We start from the raw sequence: 21,424 nt of genomic DNA, 5'->3' as shown, positions 1-21,424 counted from the left end.
ACGCTGGCGGATAGACGGAATTTACGGACAGAATAAAATGACCACTTTCTCAAGCAAAATATACACGGAGAAAAATTTCCCCGGCAATAAGCATACCTGGACCATCGCCAAACCCCGTTCGCCATTCTCTGTGTGCTCCCTTTTTATCATCGTATACATACGTTGCGCCTTTATGGGCGGCGTAGTCACGGGCAAGAGGGTTCGCGCGGCTGATTGACTGTATTGTCGTTAAATTAGACGGTGGAACCCCGCGTAAATATCAGCCACCGGCGGGCGAAACGGCGAACTAATTTTATGACCGTGTGAAACGGCCGTCTCGTGCAATTTTACCGCGCACCAGGAGTATCATTCCGTTGGTCAAGATGCTGCTGGTACACGATCCATCCATCGAATCGCCGTGCAACCCCTTCTTCTTCTTTTGCTTCCGGGATTAACGCCGCCTAGCCTTGGGGAGCAGCCGACACGCTTCTGTGCCAAGGACACCGACACCACTTGTGTCCGTCCGATTGATCTTTTCTTCCTCCTGTGCACGCGTACAGTGTACACTCTCTTACGGAATGTACTACAGGGTGTGGCTCCAGAAATCGTACAATTGAGACCATAGTTGCGACTCGAATCAGCTGCTGCGTACGATAATCGACAAACATTTCTTCGAACCGACGAATTTTACAGTAATGTCTCGATAAGTCCGACGTACTCAATTTCAGAGCATTCGTGACAAGGCGAAAAGGTTTTCAGCCCCTAATAAATTTGTTTTCTACCGGAAACCGAGCCTGTTTATTCTTTTTTGATTGCTTCATCGAGGGATCGCTGTATTTTGATTTTTACCACGTAGCCGAGTGGTAAAATTTTTATTCTCCAATGTTATTTTATGTGTTTTTTTACGGTTCTTTGCGTAGGCCCGCCACCGGTGCACCAGCTCATAAGGAACGACAAGACTGAAAAGCCGCCGACGGTTTCCGTTTCGAGCGCGCCCACCTTCTCGCCGGTTCTCAGGCCCGAGGACGGCCATCGGGGAATGGATTCGCCGCATTCGCAAACTGGTATGTGATCCTGGGAACCCTAACACGTCGTATATATATCGTGATCTCTCATACATCGCCCGTCCTTGCGATTAACGTTACAGGCCTGTTCAGAGCTGAATGCTCCTTAGGCGAAGGGGAGGGGTGTTCCCCTTCTGAACCGAAAATCTCGCGGCTCTTCTACGTTTCTCTTTGTTTTTTTTTTCTCTATAGAAAATAACAATGACAAATATGTAATCGTGTTAAATTCGTTTAGATGTCAGGAGATCTGTGAAATGAATATATTTAAATTCTGGAGGATCAAATCGAAACCGCCCTTAAATATTTGAATGGCGAGAAAGGGAGTTCTATCGAACTGTAAAATGTAAAAGACAAAAACATATATAACGCAAGGGTGATCTTTGGATCGTTTCCAGTCGAAGAAATCTATTTTTTAGTTGCTGCAGGGGGTTGTTTCTCCCCTTGCATGATGCAGTAGATATTCCTTGTGCTTGATCGTTAGTTAAGGAACCGTGAAAATAATCATAATTCCGTACCATACGTGGAGTAACGATGTTTCTTTCTTTTCTTTTTTTTTATCGAATATTCCACGAGGAGAGCCGCGAGGTTCTCTGTTAGTCGGAACGTGGCGGCGAGCGTCGTTAGGCGTCTTAACACGTGGTGGCAACCGCTTTAGGGGTTGCGCGCAGGGATAGAAAATCGATGAAAAGGGTCCGTTCAATCGTGCCTGGCCTGTTCAACCCAATAATTTAACTCTCACGGTATTTTACTCTAGCAATAAGATTGTCTAGTCGAGTATCAGAAACGTTCGTCCGTACAGGGTGTGACCTATACGTGCTTGGAAAAATACATACAGTAAATTATCGATGAGTGTTTGAAAGCTCCTCGGCGCACTGAGCATTCAGATATCGTCCCCGCCACTGGGAGGGTCCCGAATGGATCCAGTCATGCACTCAGTAGTGGGGATGACGTGTTTGAACACTAAATGTCTGGGAGCCTTCGAGCACTCATCGATGATTCACTGTATATCATGAATACAGAGAAAGGGGTGGTAATATTGCCCCAGTTTTATATTTCTTCCGAAAATCTGATCTTCCTAATTTAAACTGCTTCGAACTTTCGTTAAAAATATAGATGAACTAATAAAGTTATGTATAGATAACAAGTGAAACCAAAAGAAAAACAATTTAAGTGAATTCAACATGTATTACGGAAATATTTAAATCTGGCCCCCTCTAACGAAAATCGTAAAAATCAATCCTTTGGTACCATTCGAGATTTCAGTCGAGTATATAACAAATAATATATGAACAAATAATCGCAGACATGTTCCTATTGTTCGTGCGATGCCCACTCGGTGTGTGCCCGTAATCCACATACAATCATCGATGATTCAGTACGTACGTGAGATCAATATGATAAAAACCAGGTGCACAACGAACTCTTTCTCTCTCTTTTAAACCTGCGACTCCACCCCCCTAAAGCAGCCACCCCCACGCGTCACGACACACCTCGTCAGCCGACTTACGAACCTGCTCGACCGCCTAGTTAGATATCTAACAACATCTTGCAAAACCGTCAAATTAATCCCACCCATCGTTAAACGCAAAATGAAACTATTGAAAGCGTGTTTTCTCTTGGTTGCGTTTTGATCGTGGGGAGAACCAGTAAGTATTCTCTGCACACCGTAATGCACGCAGTCGTTCGAAATATCACGAGACTGAGAAACCAAATAATATACATACAACCAGTGCAGAAAAGAGTGTTTTCGCGGAGGAACAACAAACGAGAATAGACGAAACCCACCAGAAGGACTGTCGAACGAGGTGTTCTCTCCTTCCCACCACCCCTCAACCCCTCACTTCCTTGTCCACGTCACGTTCCCATCTCCCGTCTTTTTTCGTTCCTCCTGGAGCAGGAATTGTCCTTGAATCGACCTTGAATTAACCCTGAATCGACCTTGAATTAACCTTGAACTAACCTTGAATCGACCTTCGACAGATCCCTATCCGTGTACCCCGCGGCGCTTCAGTTCTGTCGGCCTTTTTGTTTTGTTCACTAACAAACATCTAACAACAACCGCGGATACGCACGTTCCCCGCTGATGGTGTCGAGAACACCAACACCTATGGATGTACCGGAAGCGACGACGACACGTCGCTCAGTAAGGAGACAAGCGTTCGATCGAAAAACTTTTTTTTATCGTCCCGTTCTCGCTGGCCTCCGTTTCAACGGTCACGAAATCTAGCCCTCCTACGATAACCGCCGCGTATTTTTCTGTTTCCCCCTGGACGATCGAACAAGGTGCAACAGTTTCAATGGGGTGACGATGGTGTCCCTTTGATTCTCGATTCGAAATTCCCGCCGTTTCGATTGTAGTTCCTTCGGGGTTCTCGTTGCGATTCCTGTTATTTAAAATATTGTACCGCTTGAACTTTGTTTCTCTTTGGGAGAAGGGTTGTCGTTCTTTAGTTTACTTCTTTTTATTCTTTAAAATAATTATGCTTGAATACTGTGGGAGAGTCAGTATCAAATCTTACGTTCTGAATTGAGAGATATAGATACGAATGAATCCTATACATTCGAAGTGTGTATACAAAATCCATCTACCTTGCACCGTTACAATTATTCAATTCCTTTCCATATTTTTCCCCAAGAATTATCGCACACCCCCGGGCCCCCTAAATATTAGAACACCCCGTGCACCGAGTTCGAGCGCGTCCAGGTCGGATTCGAATGTCCAGTGTGCGATAGACCCAAACTGAGCTCAGCCAGACTATCCATGTAAGTAAATCGATCCCTGGACGCTGGGATATCTCCAGAATCGATCACGATCCCCGCTCGAACGATCGATAACCGCCTAGAATGGCGAACGACGGTTAGGGGTGTGGGGGTTGCGAATAGGACGAGGACGGATCGATCCTCTCGAGTCCGACCGTGTCTCGTTTCGCTCGTCTCGCCTCGCTAACCCACTTTCGGAAATCGCCGTGCGGATATTTTAAATCGCGCGAGAACCATTTCCGCGTGAAACGTAGCAGAAACTCTCTATCGATAAAGTATCGTTTCGATCGGCAGCAAACTTACCGACGGAGAGGACACCTGACATATTGTAATCCGGTCGAATAACATCTATCTCTACCAGACACTCCCTTTTGTAAAAAGAAAAAGAAAAAACGAACAACGCGTATTGTCTAGTCTAACAAGGGAAGGCACGGAAGTGTCCCCCTCCGATTTTGATGCAACTTCGAATGTCTGTTGAGCAGTCAAAAATAAGGAATACGTATTTTTTTTTATCGGTTGTGACGCAGCTTTAAAGGGTGAAACCACCCCTCGAAGTTTCGATCAGAAACCTTTTTTGTTATGAACGAATTATATTTTGGACAATTTTTTAGCACCATATTATCGTACATAAACAATCGCGAACCTCGTCAATTAGAAATTTTCATGTATTTCCTATGGGGTGGTTTCACCCTTTAAAATCGCGTCCCAGCCGATAAAAAAAATTACGTATGCCTTATTTTTGACTGCTTAACATACATACGAAGTTTCATCAAAATCGGAGGGGGACACTTCCGTGCCTTCCCTTGTAAGGGTTTTTAAGGGTGGAGCCTGGTATATCAAATTTAATTTTTGGGAATTTCTTGTGAACAAATTATTAAATCCATCTCTTTCTAACTTTGTGAATACTTTATGGTACAATTAAACGAAATAGAAAAATTGTTCACACCCAATACATACACGTGTCAACCATATTTCGATGACGTTGTGGGGCAGTCGAAGTGTTCGACTAATTCGTCTGTATTTTACTTAATCAATCGGTTCCACGCGTACCATTTTCTACACTGTCGGTAACCGAGAAGAGATTAATGCAGTTATACCAACTAGGTCGAACTAGCGAGTCGAACTGTCGTTACCCGTAGTAAATCATGACACGGTCGCGGTGTGTGTAATCGTGGGAGAAGAGAATGTTCCGAAATTTTCGCGATCTTCCCAAGAATTCCCCGTCCGCATGAAAACAACGTGTACATACACACACTGGCACACACATAGTCGACAGAGAATGATCGCCAACCATGTATCCAGCGCGAAATCCACTTCGAAATTAGCGATCGTGGCCCGGCTTGAAAGTAGGTCAGTGGGGCTATAGCGCAGCGATTTTTTCGACGGGCGTTAAACGAGACCCCGAAGGACGATCCCAGAACCGTGCCCCCTCCCCCCTGCTTCGCGGGATAAAATTGCTTCCGGTTCGATGGATGAAAACATCAGGTACACCCTCACGAGTAAAAAAGACTCGGGTTCCGTTAAGGAAAAGAAAACAGCGTAGACGCAAAAAGACCATCATACCACTTGGTAAATTTTCGTTTCAAGTTGGATAAATATCCCAATTACTGCCAGTGTCTCTAATATTGCCAATAATTTACTTTACTGAATAAAATAATTGTGTAACATAAAAATTTAACGCTACAATGTTAATGTGGCAGTAAGTGGGACATCTACCCTATACTGAAATATAAATATTAAACCTAATGTTAATTTGCATGAATTTCCGTAACTCCCAAGACCAAGTGATAGAAGGTCCTTCCCCTACGCCGATTTTGTCCCCTAACGGAACTCGAGTTTGCTTGTAAGGGTACCATATACAGGATGGACCACGAAACGTGGATCAGCTTGGATTATTCTATTGCTAGTTCAATCGAAACATTTTTTATGAATTCTTAACACGTGAATGAAGAAACAAAAAGACAACTCGAAGCAAAAACTTCGATCGAAAGGAGAACCTGAGGAAGTTCGATATACTGTATATAAGAGTGGAGATCGATCGAAAGCTGGAGAATCCGGGGGATCGCGAGCGAGACGGTAGGAGAGGTTTCCTAGCGATCCGTCCAGGGGATCGGATGTATCGATATATAAATATACCTATATGGGAGGCAGCGATGCATGTTCGCGTGAAAATGACGCGTCTGATGATCTCTGTTTCAGTCTGAGCCCGAGCGTAGAGAGAAGCTCGCTAACTCGACTAAAAGGTACTTTGTGACTGGTTATTGACTGTTCTATATATATGTACATATCTATATATACATATATACAGGGTGTCCCAAACTAGGTGTAAGTCCTTGAAATGGGTGATTCCTGAGGTGATTTGAAACAACTTTTCCCTCAACGAAAAAATTCTCCGAGGCTTCGTTAACGAGATATCAACGAAAAACCCCGACCAATGAGAGCGCGTGTCTCTCGGCTGAGCCCCTGCGGTGACGTTGGCTACGCGCTACCGCGGGAGCTCAATCGGCAACTCTGATTGGTCGGGGATTTTCGTTAATATCTCGTTAACCAAGCCTCGAAGAACTTTTTCGTTCAGAGAAAAGTTGTTTCAAATCATCTCAGGAATCACCCCTTTCAAGAACTTACACCTATTTTGGGACGCCTTGTATATATCTATCTCTATATTTACTATACGTATATATACGTACCTGACATGTACAGTACGTGTGTGTAGTATGTATGTACACGCGGTGGACGCGTGGTCGGTCGTGTTCTCTAGGAACTTTTTATTCCGAAAATTACGAATTTTTAAATTGTCGCGGGACACGTTCACACAGCCGTTCATACGTACGGTTGAAATCAGGCTTTGAATAATCTTATATGTCAATAAAACCGAACGGACCGGTCGATATCAAGAATTTACATGATTAACGCGAAGATAGGTTAACAACACATGTACCCTCACGAGCAAACCTGGCTTCCGCTAGGGGAAAAAGTGGCGCAGGAGACTACCTACCACTTAGTATCAGGAATTACTGAAATTAGATCAAATTAACATTCGATCGAACCCTTATTTCAGTACTTGAAATAAATTTACCAAGTGGTAGGTGGCCATTCTCCTACGCCACTTTTTCCCCTAGTGAAAACCGAGTTTGCTCGTGAGGGTACTGTAAATCCTCGATGAGTGTTCGAAGGCACTGAATATTAAATATTTCATATGCTAATGGCTATACGTGGCTAAAAAGGGTATCATTAGCTTCGGAATTCCAAGCTCGGAAACGGTGCTTATCCACATCCAAAAGGCTGTTAATTTTTTTAGATTTTCGATTCTCGAATGAACCATCTCGAATCGGGGTCGGCCAGGAATATGGCCATCTCGGTCAGTCCGTGGCCACGTGTCCCACCGTGTGCACACGTGTACGTGCACACACAGACACACACACAAATACACACACACAATGCATCACGATGTCGTATATCAGCTCGAATCTATATATATATATTTCTCTATTACTGTCTCGTTTGTCGTTTCTTTTGTTTCCCCTTTTTCCATCATCTCTTTCACTCTTTCTCTCTCTCTCACGCTACCACTGTATATCGTATTTCTCCCATTCCTTTCTCTCGTCACACGCGCACACGCACACACATATACACACACATATGTAAATATATATACAGAGGGTGTTCTCGTAAACGATCGAGGGAAACGATGAAATCAGCGATCGTCCAATTGCATCACGATTTTCGTCACACCCTGTGTGTAAACTGCAAGAGTTTCGTCTCGAAATGCAATCTAAACACCACCACCCCCCGTAGAATAAGTTTCGCTTTTTCGTATATATACTTACATATACAGGGTGTCCCACATAACGTGAACACTTTCGGTATATCTCATTTGCTTTTGATTTGCACAAAATTTATTTCAAAAATAAAAGTAATATGTGTATCACCTTCGAGACACTTCAGCATTGATCCCTCTATCGTAGTTATTTTATTATTTAAATCCTACTCTGGTACATTTGTAGATTTTATCGTACTCAAGCTCACACACGAAGATCACATTGTGATAGATCGTTGGATTGGTCTTGATATAAACTATTACGCCACGTTCATAAAAATATTTAAAATAAGCAAACATCAACGACCTTGAAATTTCCAAAAATATAACCTCAAGAAACATTTTTCTTTATCATATAGTATTTGCTCCTTCTAACCGAATACTTAATACTTTTCCCTTACATTCGTTTTTGTATCTTCCAAAAAAGAAGTGAGATATTCAATGGTGCTCACGTTAAGTGGGACACCCTGTATATATTTCTTATACTTGTATCACTCTTCTTAGCGTTGCATATCGTGCATCCTCGAGAATTACGGATTGACGACTCGCGACTTCGGGACTGGCCGATCGATCTCGCGAGAAAATTGCCGGTAGTTTCGGGGGGTACGGCACACCTCGATGTATACAGAGGGAGTCGACAGGGTGAAATAGTTTCTAGAAAGAAATCACGTTGATGGAAGAAAATTTTCGGGAAGTTTGATCGTTTCGCGACGGTGTGGATGGACCGAATCAGGTGCTCCTCGTATAAAGGATTTCCAATAACTGGCTGAGACAAAACGGAGCAGTCGTGTCGTTACCGATCGAACAAAGAATTTCGAACAATCAACTTTTAAATTAACACTAGAACTACCAAATCCGTCAAAATGACGGCTTACAGACTTACATTTCTTTTTGTATCTTCCAAACGAAATGTGAAATATTGACGGTGCTCACGTTAGGTGGGACGTACCCGGTATATACGTATAATGTTCAATTCGAAATGAAATTGAATCATTTCCATCCATCGACTAAGAATTCTTCTTAAAACCGAAAACACTCGACGCATCGCCGGAAAATCCCCATTCTCGTTCGTTTCGATCTCGAATCCAAGCCACTCACTGTACTCGACTCAATGTACCCGCGAGCGTACTCAGAAATCTTCTTCCTTCCTCCCCCTAGGTGCTCGGCTCTCCCGCAGCAATCTTCTCGAATGCCTTTGCTATCGATCTCCGGCGACGTTCGGTTCTTTCTCCTACCTTATAGGTTACGTCCACCCCCTCTCGACATCCTCTACCCGCCGAATTGAATAGATCTATTCCCAATCGCGCTAAGTGCAGTGCTTAATTTTCAGCCCACCCCTTCTTTCCCTTACGAAAAGCTTTTCAAAACAATCGCGTCTTCCGATGAAGGATTCCATCCGTGGAAATTTTCGATGATCGACACGAACAGGGAGAAATTCTCGAATCACGCACTTTATCCTTTCGACGATAGAATGCAATCTACTTAAAACTGGCCCTCTTCATCCCCCACGACCCATATCTTCTATTTATTGGACCCTTGGACGCAGCGTTCACTTCAATCAATTTTCATACGGTCAATTTTAATGTGTCCATATTTTCGAAGATATGTCCACAAAGAGAACAAACAGGGCTATAACCTCATTTTTTTCCATTTTTTAAATAGTTCTCCGGAATAAAAACAGGGCATTTCTTTAAAACAATTGCAAAATAAATGGTTAAAAAGTTTTTTAAATTGAAGACTTATGTCTCCACTGTAAGTACCCGCAAAGCTCATTTTGATCAGTTTGTTAGTTCAATAGTTATGATTTATTCAAGATAGGTTGACCCTAAATTTCAAACAGCTGTGAAATCAACAATTTTAAAAATTTTCAAAAATCCTTCGAGATACGTTTATAGATCGCTAAAGACATATTTGTTCGTCTTTTCTTTTTTTGGATCAGTTTTGATTGTGTGCACTTTTGGCGCGGGTTCTGTTCAGTGGTGGCACTCCGGCGTATCGGACCGCCATAACGAAAGAGTTAAACGGTGGATCGAAAGTGAATATTCCGTTTATAGACTATTGCTATTTACTTTAACACAACGCCGTGTGTTTCGCTCAGGGCTTGAAACGGTACTGAAAATAACTGTTTCAAACTGTTATATAAAGTCTCCGACCGAAACAGTTAGGAAGAACCTTTATTCTGAATACCTGTTATGAAGAGCCTAAAATTCAGACTATATCAGTTTCAGTTAATGTTCTTATATCAACTCCTATATCAATTCTCTAACCATTAAAATGCAATCTACTTACAAATGAAATTTAAATTCTTCGTAACAGTTATTCAAAATAAAGATTTTTGATAACTCTTTCGAGAACGTAAATCGATATCATAACAATTTTCAAGCCTTGGTTTCGTTTGCCATTTACGATGCCGAGTATATTTTGGATGACAATAGGTGACCGTAGCGACGGTCGATCCGTTAAAATCGATTGACGATCGCCGGGAGAGGGACTCCAAAGAGTTTTCCGGCTGCGATCGTCTTTCACCGGCGATCCACGAGGATCCCGGGAGAAAAAACGCGGAAGGGAGATTATCGTGGCGGAACGACGAGCCCACGAGAGAGACGGACGTGTGTGGACGCCGATTCGACCGCCGGTTGCGGTTCGTCCGCACGCACGTGGGGATAACCGAGATATCCGTTCGACGTCTGATTACGAGACGGTGAACCGGCCGCTGGGCGACCAGGCAACCCGAGAGAAAGCAAGAATGTTATTATATGTTTAGCCCTTAATCGGAATTCTGTGTGTTAGCTCGATGTTGCATCTCCATACCACCACAACCACCACCGCAACCACGGTCACTGTTCGCTCCAAAATATGAGATCGTTTGTCAGAGAAAAAATATGAAAGTATCCTGTATACACTTTCCGATTTCACCATGTCTAAAAGTCTTTAATAATTGTGGATGATCGTGTAGCGGAATCAATCTTTTTTATAAAAGTGTTATTAACCCTTTAACGCTCAGAATATGTTACATCTTGTAATTTTGAAGTAAAAAAAATCGATATGAAGTAGACCTATTTTTTTTCACGTCTTTTTCTTTTATTTAGTTTTGAAGAGAATGTTCGAATTTCTCACTAAAAAATGGAGATTTACTTTATATTAATGAAACTAGAGGATCATTGCTGACAAAAAGTTAGATATCAACCGACGATAGAATTTGACAGACTTTTAAAATTAGCGTTGCACCGGTGCAACACTGGGAGTTAAAGGGTTAAAGAGTCTTGTCTCAAACGTACCCTCAGTATACATGGGACAATTAAAAATATAGGAAAGATAGAAAACGGAACTGTTTCGATTTGTTCTCTGCCTGAAAGGATAAATGATCCCAAATTTTTTGGGCAACAGTCTGTGCGTGTGTGTGTGCGTGTCTACATATACGTGTCAGTATATGTATGATTGTACGTATCACGTGACAATTGTTATATAAATAGATGTGCATACGTATATTTGTTCGCTGGGCTACTCGAACGACTGGATAGACGTATGTATGGTGGTCTGTACTTATAATAATTGTCGCTCAGTTTGTATAGCCGCCTGCAGCTGTGTGCACGATTGTTCGCGCAATGCTGTCGTTGGTAGGCGAACCGAGATTTTTCTACTTTCGTTCACTCCCTCCTCTTCCGTTTTTATTTGCAATTGTTGTTGTTCTTTTGATCGAAATCGATGGCGAACGAGCTATATAACCGTCCCAAATTCGAATATTTTCGACTAATTTGTACTTTAAAGCAACCAATATACCCCCTTATGTATTATTGTTTTCTTTTTGTTTAATATATTTTTATCCAAGGATCGATGAAGCTTGCGCTTTCAGGCACATGATACACATTAGTCGACTATCTATCGATTTAGAAGCGAGTTGTGTACGTAGGATCGTGATTATTTATTTATCCTTTTCGTTGGAAGGCTTGTTACACGGTTTTATGGGTTCCAACAGCTGAGAAACTCTGATCCCAGAGCTTCTACAGTAATCATGCTGACACGGTAATAATTACACTCTATCCTGCATCTGAACGTAGAACATATTCAAAGTGGATCCAGACGTTCGTGATCAGACCACCGGCTGGGTCTGATCAGTGACACGCCCGATCTACTTGCCCGAATAAAAATTCTATTACAGCAATCCAATGATCGATGATTATATTTGATTTTTTGCTTTCGCTGCGTCGAACACGACCGAAAGAAAACTAGAAAATAATTACACAAAGTAGACGCCCTTTGTCAGACCTGTACCACTGGTGTCTGGCCCAATACCGGCCGATTCCACTGGACACGCGAGACATCCCACCGAATCTCGAAACCAGAAACCACCTCTGGCCTGACATTGGACGAGAAACAACCAACGGGGACTGTTCTTTTTGTCCACTTTTTATAGTCGCACGTCGAGGACTACGAAAGCCTGTGTGCGACGAACCGAAAGCACGCAACTCCAACCTCGACGAAACTGACCGAACGAGAGCGTTAATCTAACCGAAAGAAAGACAGAAAAAGAAACCGAAAAACGTGTTTTTTTTTGTATGCCTCTGTGTATGGAAATAAGTATAATCTACGATACTCCTGTTTTTCACCTGTGTATGTATAGTACTATACGTGTATATCTCTATTATTTATATGTATATATGTATATTTACAAATGTATACATATATACATACACACATATACTTCTCTGACGCCCCCGTTTGCCTGTCCGTCTGACTGACCTGTCTGTTCACAAAAGAAAAGAAGAAAAAATTCGATGAAAACGAAAACATTCAACGGAATCACACTGCCGAAATCCTGCGGAAAGTATCGAAAGGTTAGCCGTTGCAAAACCTCTCTGGTCCCCGCGTAATTATTCGTGGCGATCCGTTGAACACGGTCGAGGGATCAATCGAGAATCACCACCACCCATCGCCCCCGAACGGAAGGAAAACCGGTTCGGTGGACGGCGGGGGGATGGGGGTAGTGGCAAAAACGGACAGACAGACAGACAGACAGACGGAACGGCATTTCTTGCTAACTGCGTAGTACCCGGTTCTACCTGGTAAGCTAGCTGTCGCTGTCTGTCCGTCTGTCTGTCTGTTCTCTCTGTTCGTCTGTATGTTCGTTTGTCTGTCTCTCTGTCTGTCTGTCTGCCCACCCTGTTACACCCCCTGTTACACCTGTTTCACGTATATTACTGTTTTTTAAAGGGTGCGGCCTCGAGCTACGAAAACGTGAGAGAACTCCATCACCAGCCACTCTCCTCCTCCTCCCCCACCCCCGATGGATCCTCGCGTGGCTCCAATGGGAGAATTCGTGAAAGCAAACGATCGTTCGAAATTTCAGATTTTCTTTTTTCTTTTTTTTTTTTTTTTTTTTTTTTTTTTTTTTTTTTTTGATAATTCTTACTCGAGATGTCGATGGTTGTAGAGAATTTTTTTCGTTTAGAGATTCAGGGTTTTAATGGATTTTTATCTTGAGACTGATCTTATAGAATCATCGGGAAATTTCGGAATCGTTAAGAAAAAGGACGAATATTATAGACTTTTGTGAATTTTGGGATCGTCGACATTGAATCGATATCGAGTGTACCCATTCGAGGCTCGTGCATGCGATCTATAGATCTCGGGATGGGGAACTGTGGGGATATAATCGAGGCCGTGCTCTGTTTTGTAAACCGTGCACACCATAATTATCTCTCTATTCTCACTCACTGTCACACGGCCAATGCTCTGGGTATGTCGTATGCTGGATGGAAATTAACGTTACTTATTGACTTAATTGACTTGATTGATATTATATATACGTATGTATATATACACACATATACTTATATTCGATTGATTTTTCCGAACCTTGATTGAGACTTGTTTATTGCTCTCACACACTATCTCTATCTCTGTCTGTCTATCTGTCTATCACTCTCCGTACGATATACTACCTATTCTATTGTTGTTGCGATGTTGGTGTTTGTTGTTTACCATATACATATATATATATACATACATGCATACATATATATATATACCAAGTATATATGTATATCATTTTGTATTGATGTTGATGTTGTTGTTACCTTGATGTTTTTTGATGTGTTGTTTAATCGTTGTTATCTTGCTGTTTGATGTTTGTTGTTGCACTATATATATCTATATATATCTCTATCTATCTGTATATTATATACATATATATATACATATATATATATATATACATACCTATATGTATATATATATACATACATGTATATATTCATATGTTGCGTGATATATACGTGTACGCGAGCGCGCCGTAAACAAACGATATGAACAAAAAATGGTCTATGTATTATTGTTTCTTACGATTATAAAATGATAATTCGAGACGAGAATATTAATGCAACATTAACGCTTGTACTTTATCGTATTCTAAAATTCGAATTCAAAATTAATTCGTCGATTGAAGAATCCGCCTCGTCGGATGCACTCGCGCGCGCGCGTATAAATACATGTACATTTCAGCCAGCCAGTCTCACGCTTGGAGTGCCTTATATATATATGTATATATGTATATATATACTTATATATATATATATATATATACTTAACACGATCGTTATAGTTGGTCGCCCTCTTTCCCCCCTTGATACACCACTAAAACCACCCCCTAACAGACTTACAGCGGCAATCGTTACCTCTGTTTGGCTCCCTCTTCTACTAAAACTCAGAGCTTCGATAACTTTCCTGGCTTTGCATTAACATTTCTCTCGGAATTAACGATTACCATCATCCTGAAATCTAGTAGTAACCGTTTAATCTGTCAATAAAAAAAAAAATTGAAATCCTCACACAGTCTTTAGAGTATATTAAAAACGAATGAAGTTCATCGAAATCCATCACGGAAATAAACAAACAGTCCAATGATCTCACCGTGCAGAAATGAAACGTGAATATCGTTGAAAATTATTTGAAAATCACAGAAGTGTTCTTGGAGAACGATTATTCGAAGGGGGATGCGCAAACGGAGTTGTATTTCGATTTTCACGAAGCCGATCTGGGGTCGATATTTTCGGGAGGGGGGTGGTTCCACGTGGGACTCCCCGGGCAAAGATAGTCGGTGGATGACAGCGGTGAATTGTGTTTCAGGATTGCACTCGCCGCACGAGGGACTCGCCGGTGGTTCCGGTCAGAGTATGTCCGGTCTCGCCTACTACCAACCGGAGCACCCTGCCTCCGCGGGGGTGGTCAAGTACCCCGAGAACGGTCACGACACCCTCTCCGATTTCGTGACGTTCGTCTGCCAGGAGGCCGAGAATACTCAGCAACTGCCCCAGGTAGCTTACGGATCCTTTAAACCCGCCCCGTTCGTCGAAGAAAAAAAAAAGAAAAGAAAAACCGTATACTTCGCTTCTTCGGATATCTCGCCGCGAATCTGTCGAATTCGATCGCTGAAACGATAGTCTTAACGAATAGAAATCATCGATTTTACAAGGTTATAGTTTGCACCGTGTGTCGAGTCGAAAATGTTATGGCACTTGCGGAAGAAGTCGAGCAACGGTTAATGGTAACTCAAACGAAAGAGGACGGGGCGGTTTTCTGCGACCTGCATCGTCATCCGTGTTCCAATCACCCAAGAATTATTTGCGAGCCTGATTTATGTAATTGGAAATGAAAATTATCGGCGTATGGATATTGAACAATTATCTTCTGGTAAAACAGACCGGGTTAAAGTAACGAATTGGTACCCCTCGTTTACGATCACACAGACACTGTTTCCCAAGAACTATTACCACCGTTCTCCTAATTGTGCCTGGTAGAAACAGCCTGGAAAGAGGAACTCATTATTTCCCTTCGCAATAAAAGTCTTTCTAGCGGAATAGTTTCGTCAAAACCCTGCAGAATAACATATATCTGTTTATTTAATTATCAGACATGGTCCCATACTTTTCACGCGGACACCCTGTATAATTCCATTCAAAAAACCTGACCTAACATTCGTATCCCTTAAAACAATAATGTTACCAAAAAATTCGCCACAATTAATTAGCTCCCTCGTGCAATATCAATTTTACATGTAACCAGTTTTCTCGCCATTCAAATACTTTTCACACCGGACACCCAGTACGCACGAACGTCCATCCCTAAACTCAAGTCGCACAGGAAAAAGGAAACGAGGGGTCCAAGAATCCACGGGGAAAAATCGTACACTAGAAGCGCAACAAAAGAGCGAGAAAGAATTGTAACCGGAAAAACAGGGTGAATGGATCACGCGCGGGTCGACGACGTTGATCGGTGGGTGTGTGGTATTTCCAGGCGCAGCTAGCCGGACCCCGCACTGGTATGCAAAAGTTCTCACAGTATTATCCGAGCTCGATGTTGCCGCCACCGCCTCCAGCCCCGATGGCCAGGCCGGTCGCGATAATAAGGTCGACGGGCGAGCTAACGGCGGCCAGCTCGAACTCGCCTCCGACATCCTCGACTTCGCCGACGGACCCAGGTGAGCTGGGGACCAGCCAGGAGCAAATGGCGGCCGCGGCCGCGGTGGGTCTGGTCGGTTCCGGTTGCCAGAGCTCCGTCGATCCGGCCGGCAGAAAAAGTCCTGCGAGAATACTGGTCACCGCACCTCACACCAGCCGGGAATACACGTTCGCCCATTTCCACTCACAACCTGGACAGGTGAGAACGATACACCACGAAACGTTCGGGTGGAACGTTGACGACCATTAACGTAGTAGAGCTATGAGAGCTTAGCTAGAGGGGAGAATGGGCTTTGTAGTACCCTAGAGGGGAAGAAATTGGATTTTGGAAAAGTTTGAGATAATAGGACCCCTCCCGAGGAGAAACGTAATATTACAGTAAATGCTCAATGAGAGTTTGAAACTAGGGATCGCTTCAAAAATTTTACGGTGCACCAACATTTTAATAGAACTCAAGGCCTCCCCTCCCCCCAGTGGTGGGGATGATGTAGAAACTCTCACGAGGAACTTCTTATCCAACTCTCATGTAGCCTTTACTGTGTATCATGAAATTTACTTTAAGATAAATTTTGCACCCCCCTTAACCATACCTATACCCACGGTTGAGACTTTGATACTTCAGAGGGAGCAAACCTATACACTTCGAGTTGCTTCAGTTCCTAGTATGCACGCGAGCAAAGATGGGCAAATTCTTTATCTAGATAAAAAGTTTCGAATAACGAATGAACGATGATAAAAATATTTCGTCATTTTTACTTGATTGAACACGGTGATTCCAATTTTTATCATAAAATAATATTAGTGAGTAGACACTACGCAAACAATTATTTAATCTCATGAACTGTTTAAAGATCAGGATAACGATCTTAGATACTGTAGCTTCTCACTAAGTATTGTTCGAATAAAATTCTGCCCATCTCTGCACGCGAGTTCGTTCGCTCCACTTCCGTCCGTATCGTTAATCGCATTTAGTTTCTCGATTTTCCCCGCAGCAAATATTCACCTACCCGACCATCAGCTCCATGTCGGGCGTGATGTCGCCGACGAACCTCTCGCTGTTCTCGTCCCCGGTCTCGGTGACGAGGCCGGTGGCGACGCAGCGCACGGTCACGAACGTGCCGGCCCGTTGGAACACAGCGCCGTTCATAAATCTCGAGGACGACTACAACATGATCGCGCCAATAATCACCGGGACCGCGAGCGAGCCGCCATCCGCCATGGACGAAGGTCAGCAACGATTGCGAACCTATACTACCTGAATCCGCGAGGATTACCCGCGAGAACCTCTATGGAACGAGCTCGGATGTGGAACCGTAAACATAACCTATAAACCCCTTTTAAAGAAAAGAAAAAAAAAAAAAAAAAGAAAACAAAAACAAAAGCCTAAATTTCCAAGAACGTGTCTGATAGAACAACACCGTGGAATAGAACGATCCCCCTTGCGATTTTCCAGAACGATACTTCCATCCGGTGCACACGAGCGGTGTGGTGGACAAGACCGGTAGCCTGATGGGCGGCGATCTAGGGGTGGCCACGGATCCAACGTCCCACCATCATCAGTCCCAACAAGCGCAACAACCACAGTCCCAGCAACAACCACCCCAACAGCAGCAGCAACAAGTGATGCAAGACAAAAGCGGCCGACCGAAGTCTCCCCCGTGACACTGGAGGCTAAGACCGGAATGTCTCGCCGAGAAGCTCGCATGTTCCACGGGATCGTTACTCACCGCTCCGTCCTACGACAACAACACGGAGCCGGATGGGAATCGCCAGGATTCCTCGTGTCGTGTTCAGCTTCGCGACCAAAGCCCCCCGCGGAGAATCGAGTGCCTGAGAGTCTGATCGTAGTTTAAACGCAGACCCGGAGCGTCACGCTGAGGAGAAGAGGGAGAGGGACCGAGGGATTTCCGGCGGGCGGAAAAATGTGGGGGGGGGGGCCTGGGCCGCTGCAGTTTCCGGTGGCGCGACGAAACCGGGAACCGTTCGTTTGTTTACGATCGTCACAGTTCTCGCGCCTCTTGGTTCGCTTTCGAGGCAGACAATGTCTCTCCTTGACCCTCTGAGGAATTCGGAAACGGATTTTCCTCCTCGCGAAGCCCCGATGGAATTTATTCGCTCGCGAGAGAACACACGCGGTATAGTTTGACTCGATTGCAACAACTGTTGATTGTTCCTACTAGGAGGAATCAATCGGGTCCGGTAGAATGTTAATTTATGTGTGAACAATACTTTTGACTACCGAGAGAAAAGATCGATCGACAATAATCTGGATCTTCAAATTTTAGGTTAGGTTTCTTCATCTCGATAGACAGAGAGAGAGAGAGGGTCGTTTTTAGATCATGATATGAGATTTTGCAAATTTTCAACCTTGAACAGAACCAGTTTAACCCTCGACAATATTTGAATGTAAATCCAGGTTCGAGTGTGTCGATAGAAAGCCTTCTGATCGGCAGTTAATTAAGGTTAACCTCGAATTCTAATCTACGGCTCGCCTAGCGACTATGGTACATGTTGTAATTAATTGTACATTATCTCGTCGATCCTATACGCTTAATTGAACTGTTCGAAGTGTAACGTAGGACCTCAGAGGGTTAAACATTTCGGTCAATTATTAACTCCGCTCGTCGAAGCGTCGGTACGAAAGACTCCGCGACCGGAAGCGTTATCCTCCTCTCTCTCTCTCTTTCTCTCAGCGTACGATTCGTGTAACTCTGTCTCTCTCTTTCTTTCTCCTGAGTGTCCTCGAAAGGACACGAGTAAGGACCTCCGTCATTTCGTCTCCTGTTCGACACGTCGCCGATTCGTCGTCGATCGTTCCCATCGACCACCGTTGATAAACGAATCAACGAACGAGAAACTGGAAAAAGAAAACCAGGCAAAATGTAATCGTCGAACGAGAGAGAACTCAGATGAAAAGAGAGTCGAACGTTCCTCGTGATTTTGAATAACGTGTTGTCCTATTCTTCCTGCTTCGAAGCCCTCTTCCTAAACGAGGGGAGGGGGGAGGGGAAGCAACGAAAAAAAAAAAAAACAAAGAGAGAAAAATAAAAAAAGCGTTTTTGTACATACACACGGGGCCCCGTACGTTGCATCCAGGTGTCCGTGAGCGCGGTATTTTGTAAAATTTTAGAGGACCTTAGTGTATTAGTCCGCGACAATTCGCGGAACGGGATTTTGTCCCCGAGGTGAACCACGGAACAACGGCGACGTGAAAACGAAAGAAGAGGATAAACATTTCTAGTGCCAATTTTTCTCGAGTAGCTTATAAATATTATAACGAAATTATAATTTTCTATTATATTTTTTTATAATATTTATGAAGGAACGACACACGCTTGTTTAGACGCGACAGGAAAACAAAAATAGGCGGGCGTAGTTTCGAGACCGGAGAAAAGACGAGAAAAACAAGAAACCAAACAAGAACAGTTTTTACGAAATGAACGATTAACAAAAGAAATGGAAGCCAACACCGAAAAACAAAACGAAGAGTTAAACATTGGATGGATTGGCCGACGGGAACCGATCGACGGCTCGATGGAAAAACGAGAATAGGCTAGATACAGTGGACTCTAAATATATTGCCACTAAACATATTGCCACGCGAGGCACTTCCCCTTCACGCGTACTTTCGAGCACAGAAATTCGCAGTCGCTGAGGCCAAGACTATTACGATAGAACTTAGCATGAAGGGGGCTCTGAACTCATTGCCATTTTACTCCCCTACTGGCCCGACCATGGCAATATATTTAGAGTCCACTGTATCGTACGCACGCGAGTCCAACCGGTCGTCCACGGATTATATATATATGTATAACCTGATAACTTTATAAGACGATGAAAACTGCATCGTTTATGCGATCGCCTGAAATGCTCAGAGGCCTAGTGTGCTAGAACAGTTAGCGGCGAAACCGAGATGAAACGAGAACGGATCACCGAGAGAGACTAACCGCGGGAAACTAGTCTTACCCAGAGGCTGCTAGTTAGAAACAAAGTGAATATTTAATATTGATTACTTGGTAAATTATGCGGTTAATTAATTAACGGGGGGTGGGAGGGGAGGATACATGCACGTTGTATCGAACGATTATCGGTAAAGAATGAGGAAGACGTAACACGTCGAGAGGAACGGCAACGGAGACACGAGAGAGTGGCGATGACGGGACGCGCGTGGATACACGAGACAGTGAGAGATTATCTTATATAGTTCTATTAATGATTAGGATGTTAGTGCGACGAGGAGATAATACGCAGCATCGAACACGACAACGAAGGTCCGAAAAAACTATTGTCCAAAGTGCTTTCCGTCGAGACTCGTTGAATGGGGAACGAATTTTGGGTAATACGAACTCTTCCGCTGCCCGAGAAATAAGAAATTTACCTGAGAACACTATATAACTAGGAAACTTAACTAGAATAACTCTGAAATTATTTGTGATACTGGAAAGTGTTTCGAACAAAAGTTGAATTGTCGAGGAGGACATCATTTGACGTGAATCGTTTTTTTATGGGTTTGTAGAGGACATATATAGGTCAACTTTACTTTTTTACATGGAATCATATACTTTTTAATTGCATTGATCGATACAGCTCGTTATTTCCTATAAGAAATTATTAACCTATTTAGACCGAAAAATCGTTAGTTTGGGAGATATTTTAACTTCTGTTACAATCTACGAAGTACAGACCGTTAAATTCCGTGGATAATAGCTACATTGGAATTGAGTACTCTCTTGTAATAAAAGTATCTCCCAAACTAACGGTTTTGCGGTATAAATAGCTTAAAAATTCAATCAGATCAATGCATTAAAAAATATATGGTTTCATATACAAAAATATAGTTAACCTTCATATGTCCTCTACGTCTGCACATACAAAAAACTATTGACATCAAATTACGTTCACCTCGCTACCATTCAACTTTTGTTTTAAACACTTTCAAGTATCAAAAATTCAGAGCTATTCGAGGGAATCGATTTAAACGAAACACCCTGTATATATAGAACTCTCAGACCAAGAAAAAAATCTCCATCGACCAAACAGATAAGCGCGTCGACCTTGGAAATAAATAATCGACTGCCCGTTTGCGATTGTATTGTATTTTTCGAAATTGATGGGATTCGAAGGGAGCACGTGCGTTAGGCAGCCGAAGAGTTGAAAGCAAGCACAAGGGGGGGGGGGCGACCTGTCCAGTTTGTAATAACTCCTAGGATAGCCACAGGTTGTACGAAAATGATTCTCGTGCTTGTCGACGCGAGAAATTTATCGGAAGAAAACGATAAATCGCGATAAAGAAACACGATGCTGGAAATACTTCGCTGTGAAATGGCTGGTAATTTCGATCGATGTAC

General features: G+C 43.1%; 1 protein-coding gene across 7 annotated transcripts in view; it reads left to right on the top strand.

The window, feature by feature from the left end:
* LOC107185260 (nuclear factor 1 X-type) overlaps positions 1–18,206 on the top strand; it is an 82,554-nt gene extending 64,348 nt beyond the window's left edge. For 5 of the 7 annotated variants that reach the window (XM_015572916.1, XM_015572915.1, XM_015572911.1 and 2 more), the window contains 5 exons: positions 900–1,043; positions 14,746–14,933; positions 15,913–16,275; positions 17,069–17,303; positions 17,530–18,206. In XM_015572916.1, the coding sequence (XP_015428402.1) occupies positions 900–1,043; positions 14,746–14,933; positions 15,913–16,275; positions 17,069–17,303; positions 17,530–17,738 (1,139 nt within the window). In that variant the 3' untranslated portion in view covers positions 17,739–18,206. The remainder of the gene's footprint in view (positions 1–899; positions 1,044–14,745; positions 14,934–15,912; positions 16,276–17,068; positions 17,304–17,529) is intronic. The other 2 variants (XM_015572913.1, XM_015572912.1) reach the window with 2 other exon arrangements.
* The last annotated feature ends 3,218 nt before the right edge of the window (positions 18,207–21,424 follow it).

This window comes from Dufourea novaeangliae, unplaced genomic scaffold (genome assembly GCF_001272555.1).
Source record: "Dufourea novaeangliae isolate 0120121106 unplaced genomic scaffold, ASM127255v1 scaffold55, whole genome shotgun sequence".
Classification (NCBI taxonomy): Eukaryota; Metazoa; Arthropoda; class Insecta; order Hymenoptera; family Halictidae; genus Dufourea; species Dufourea novaeangliae.
This window is presented reverse-complemented; position numbering and strand designations above follow the sequence as displayed.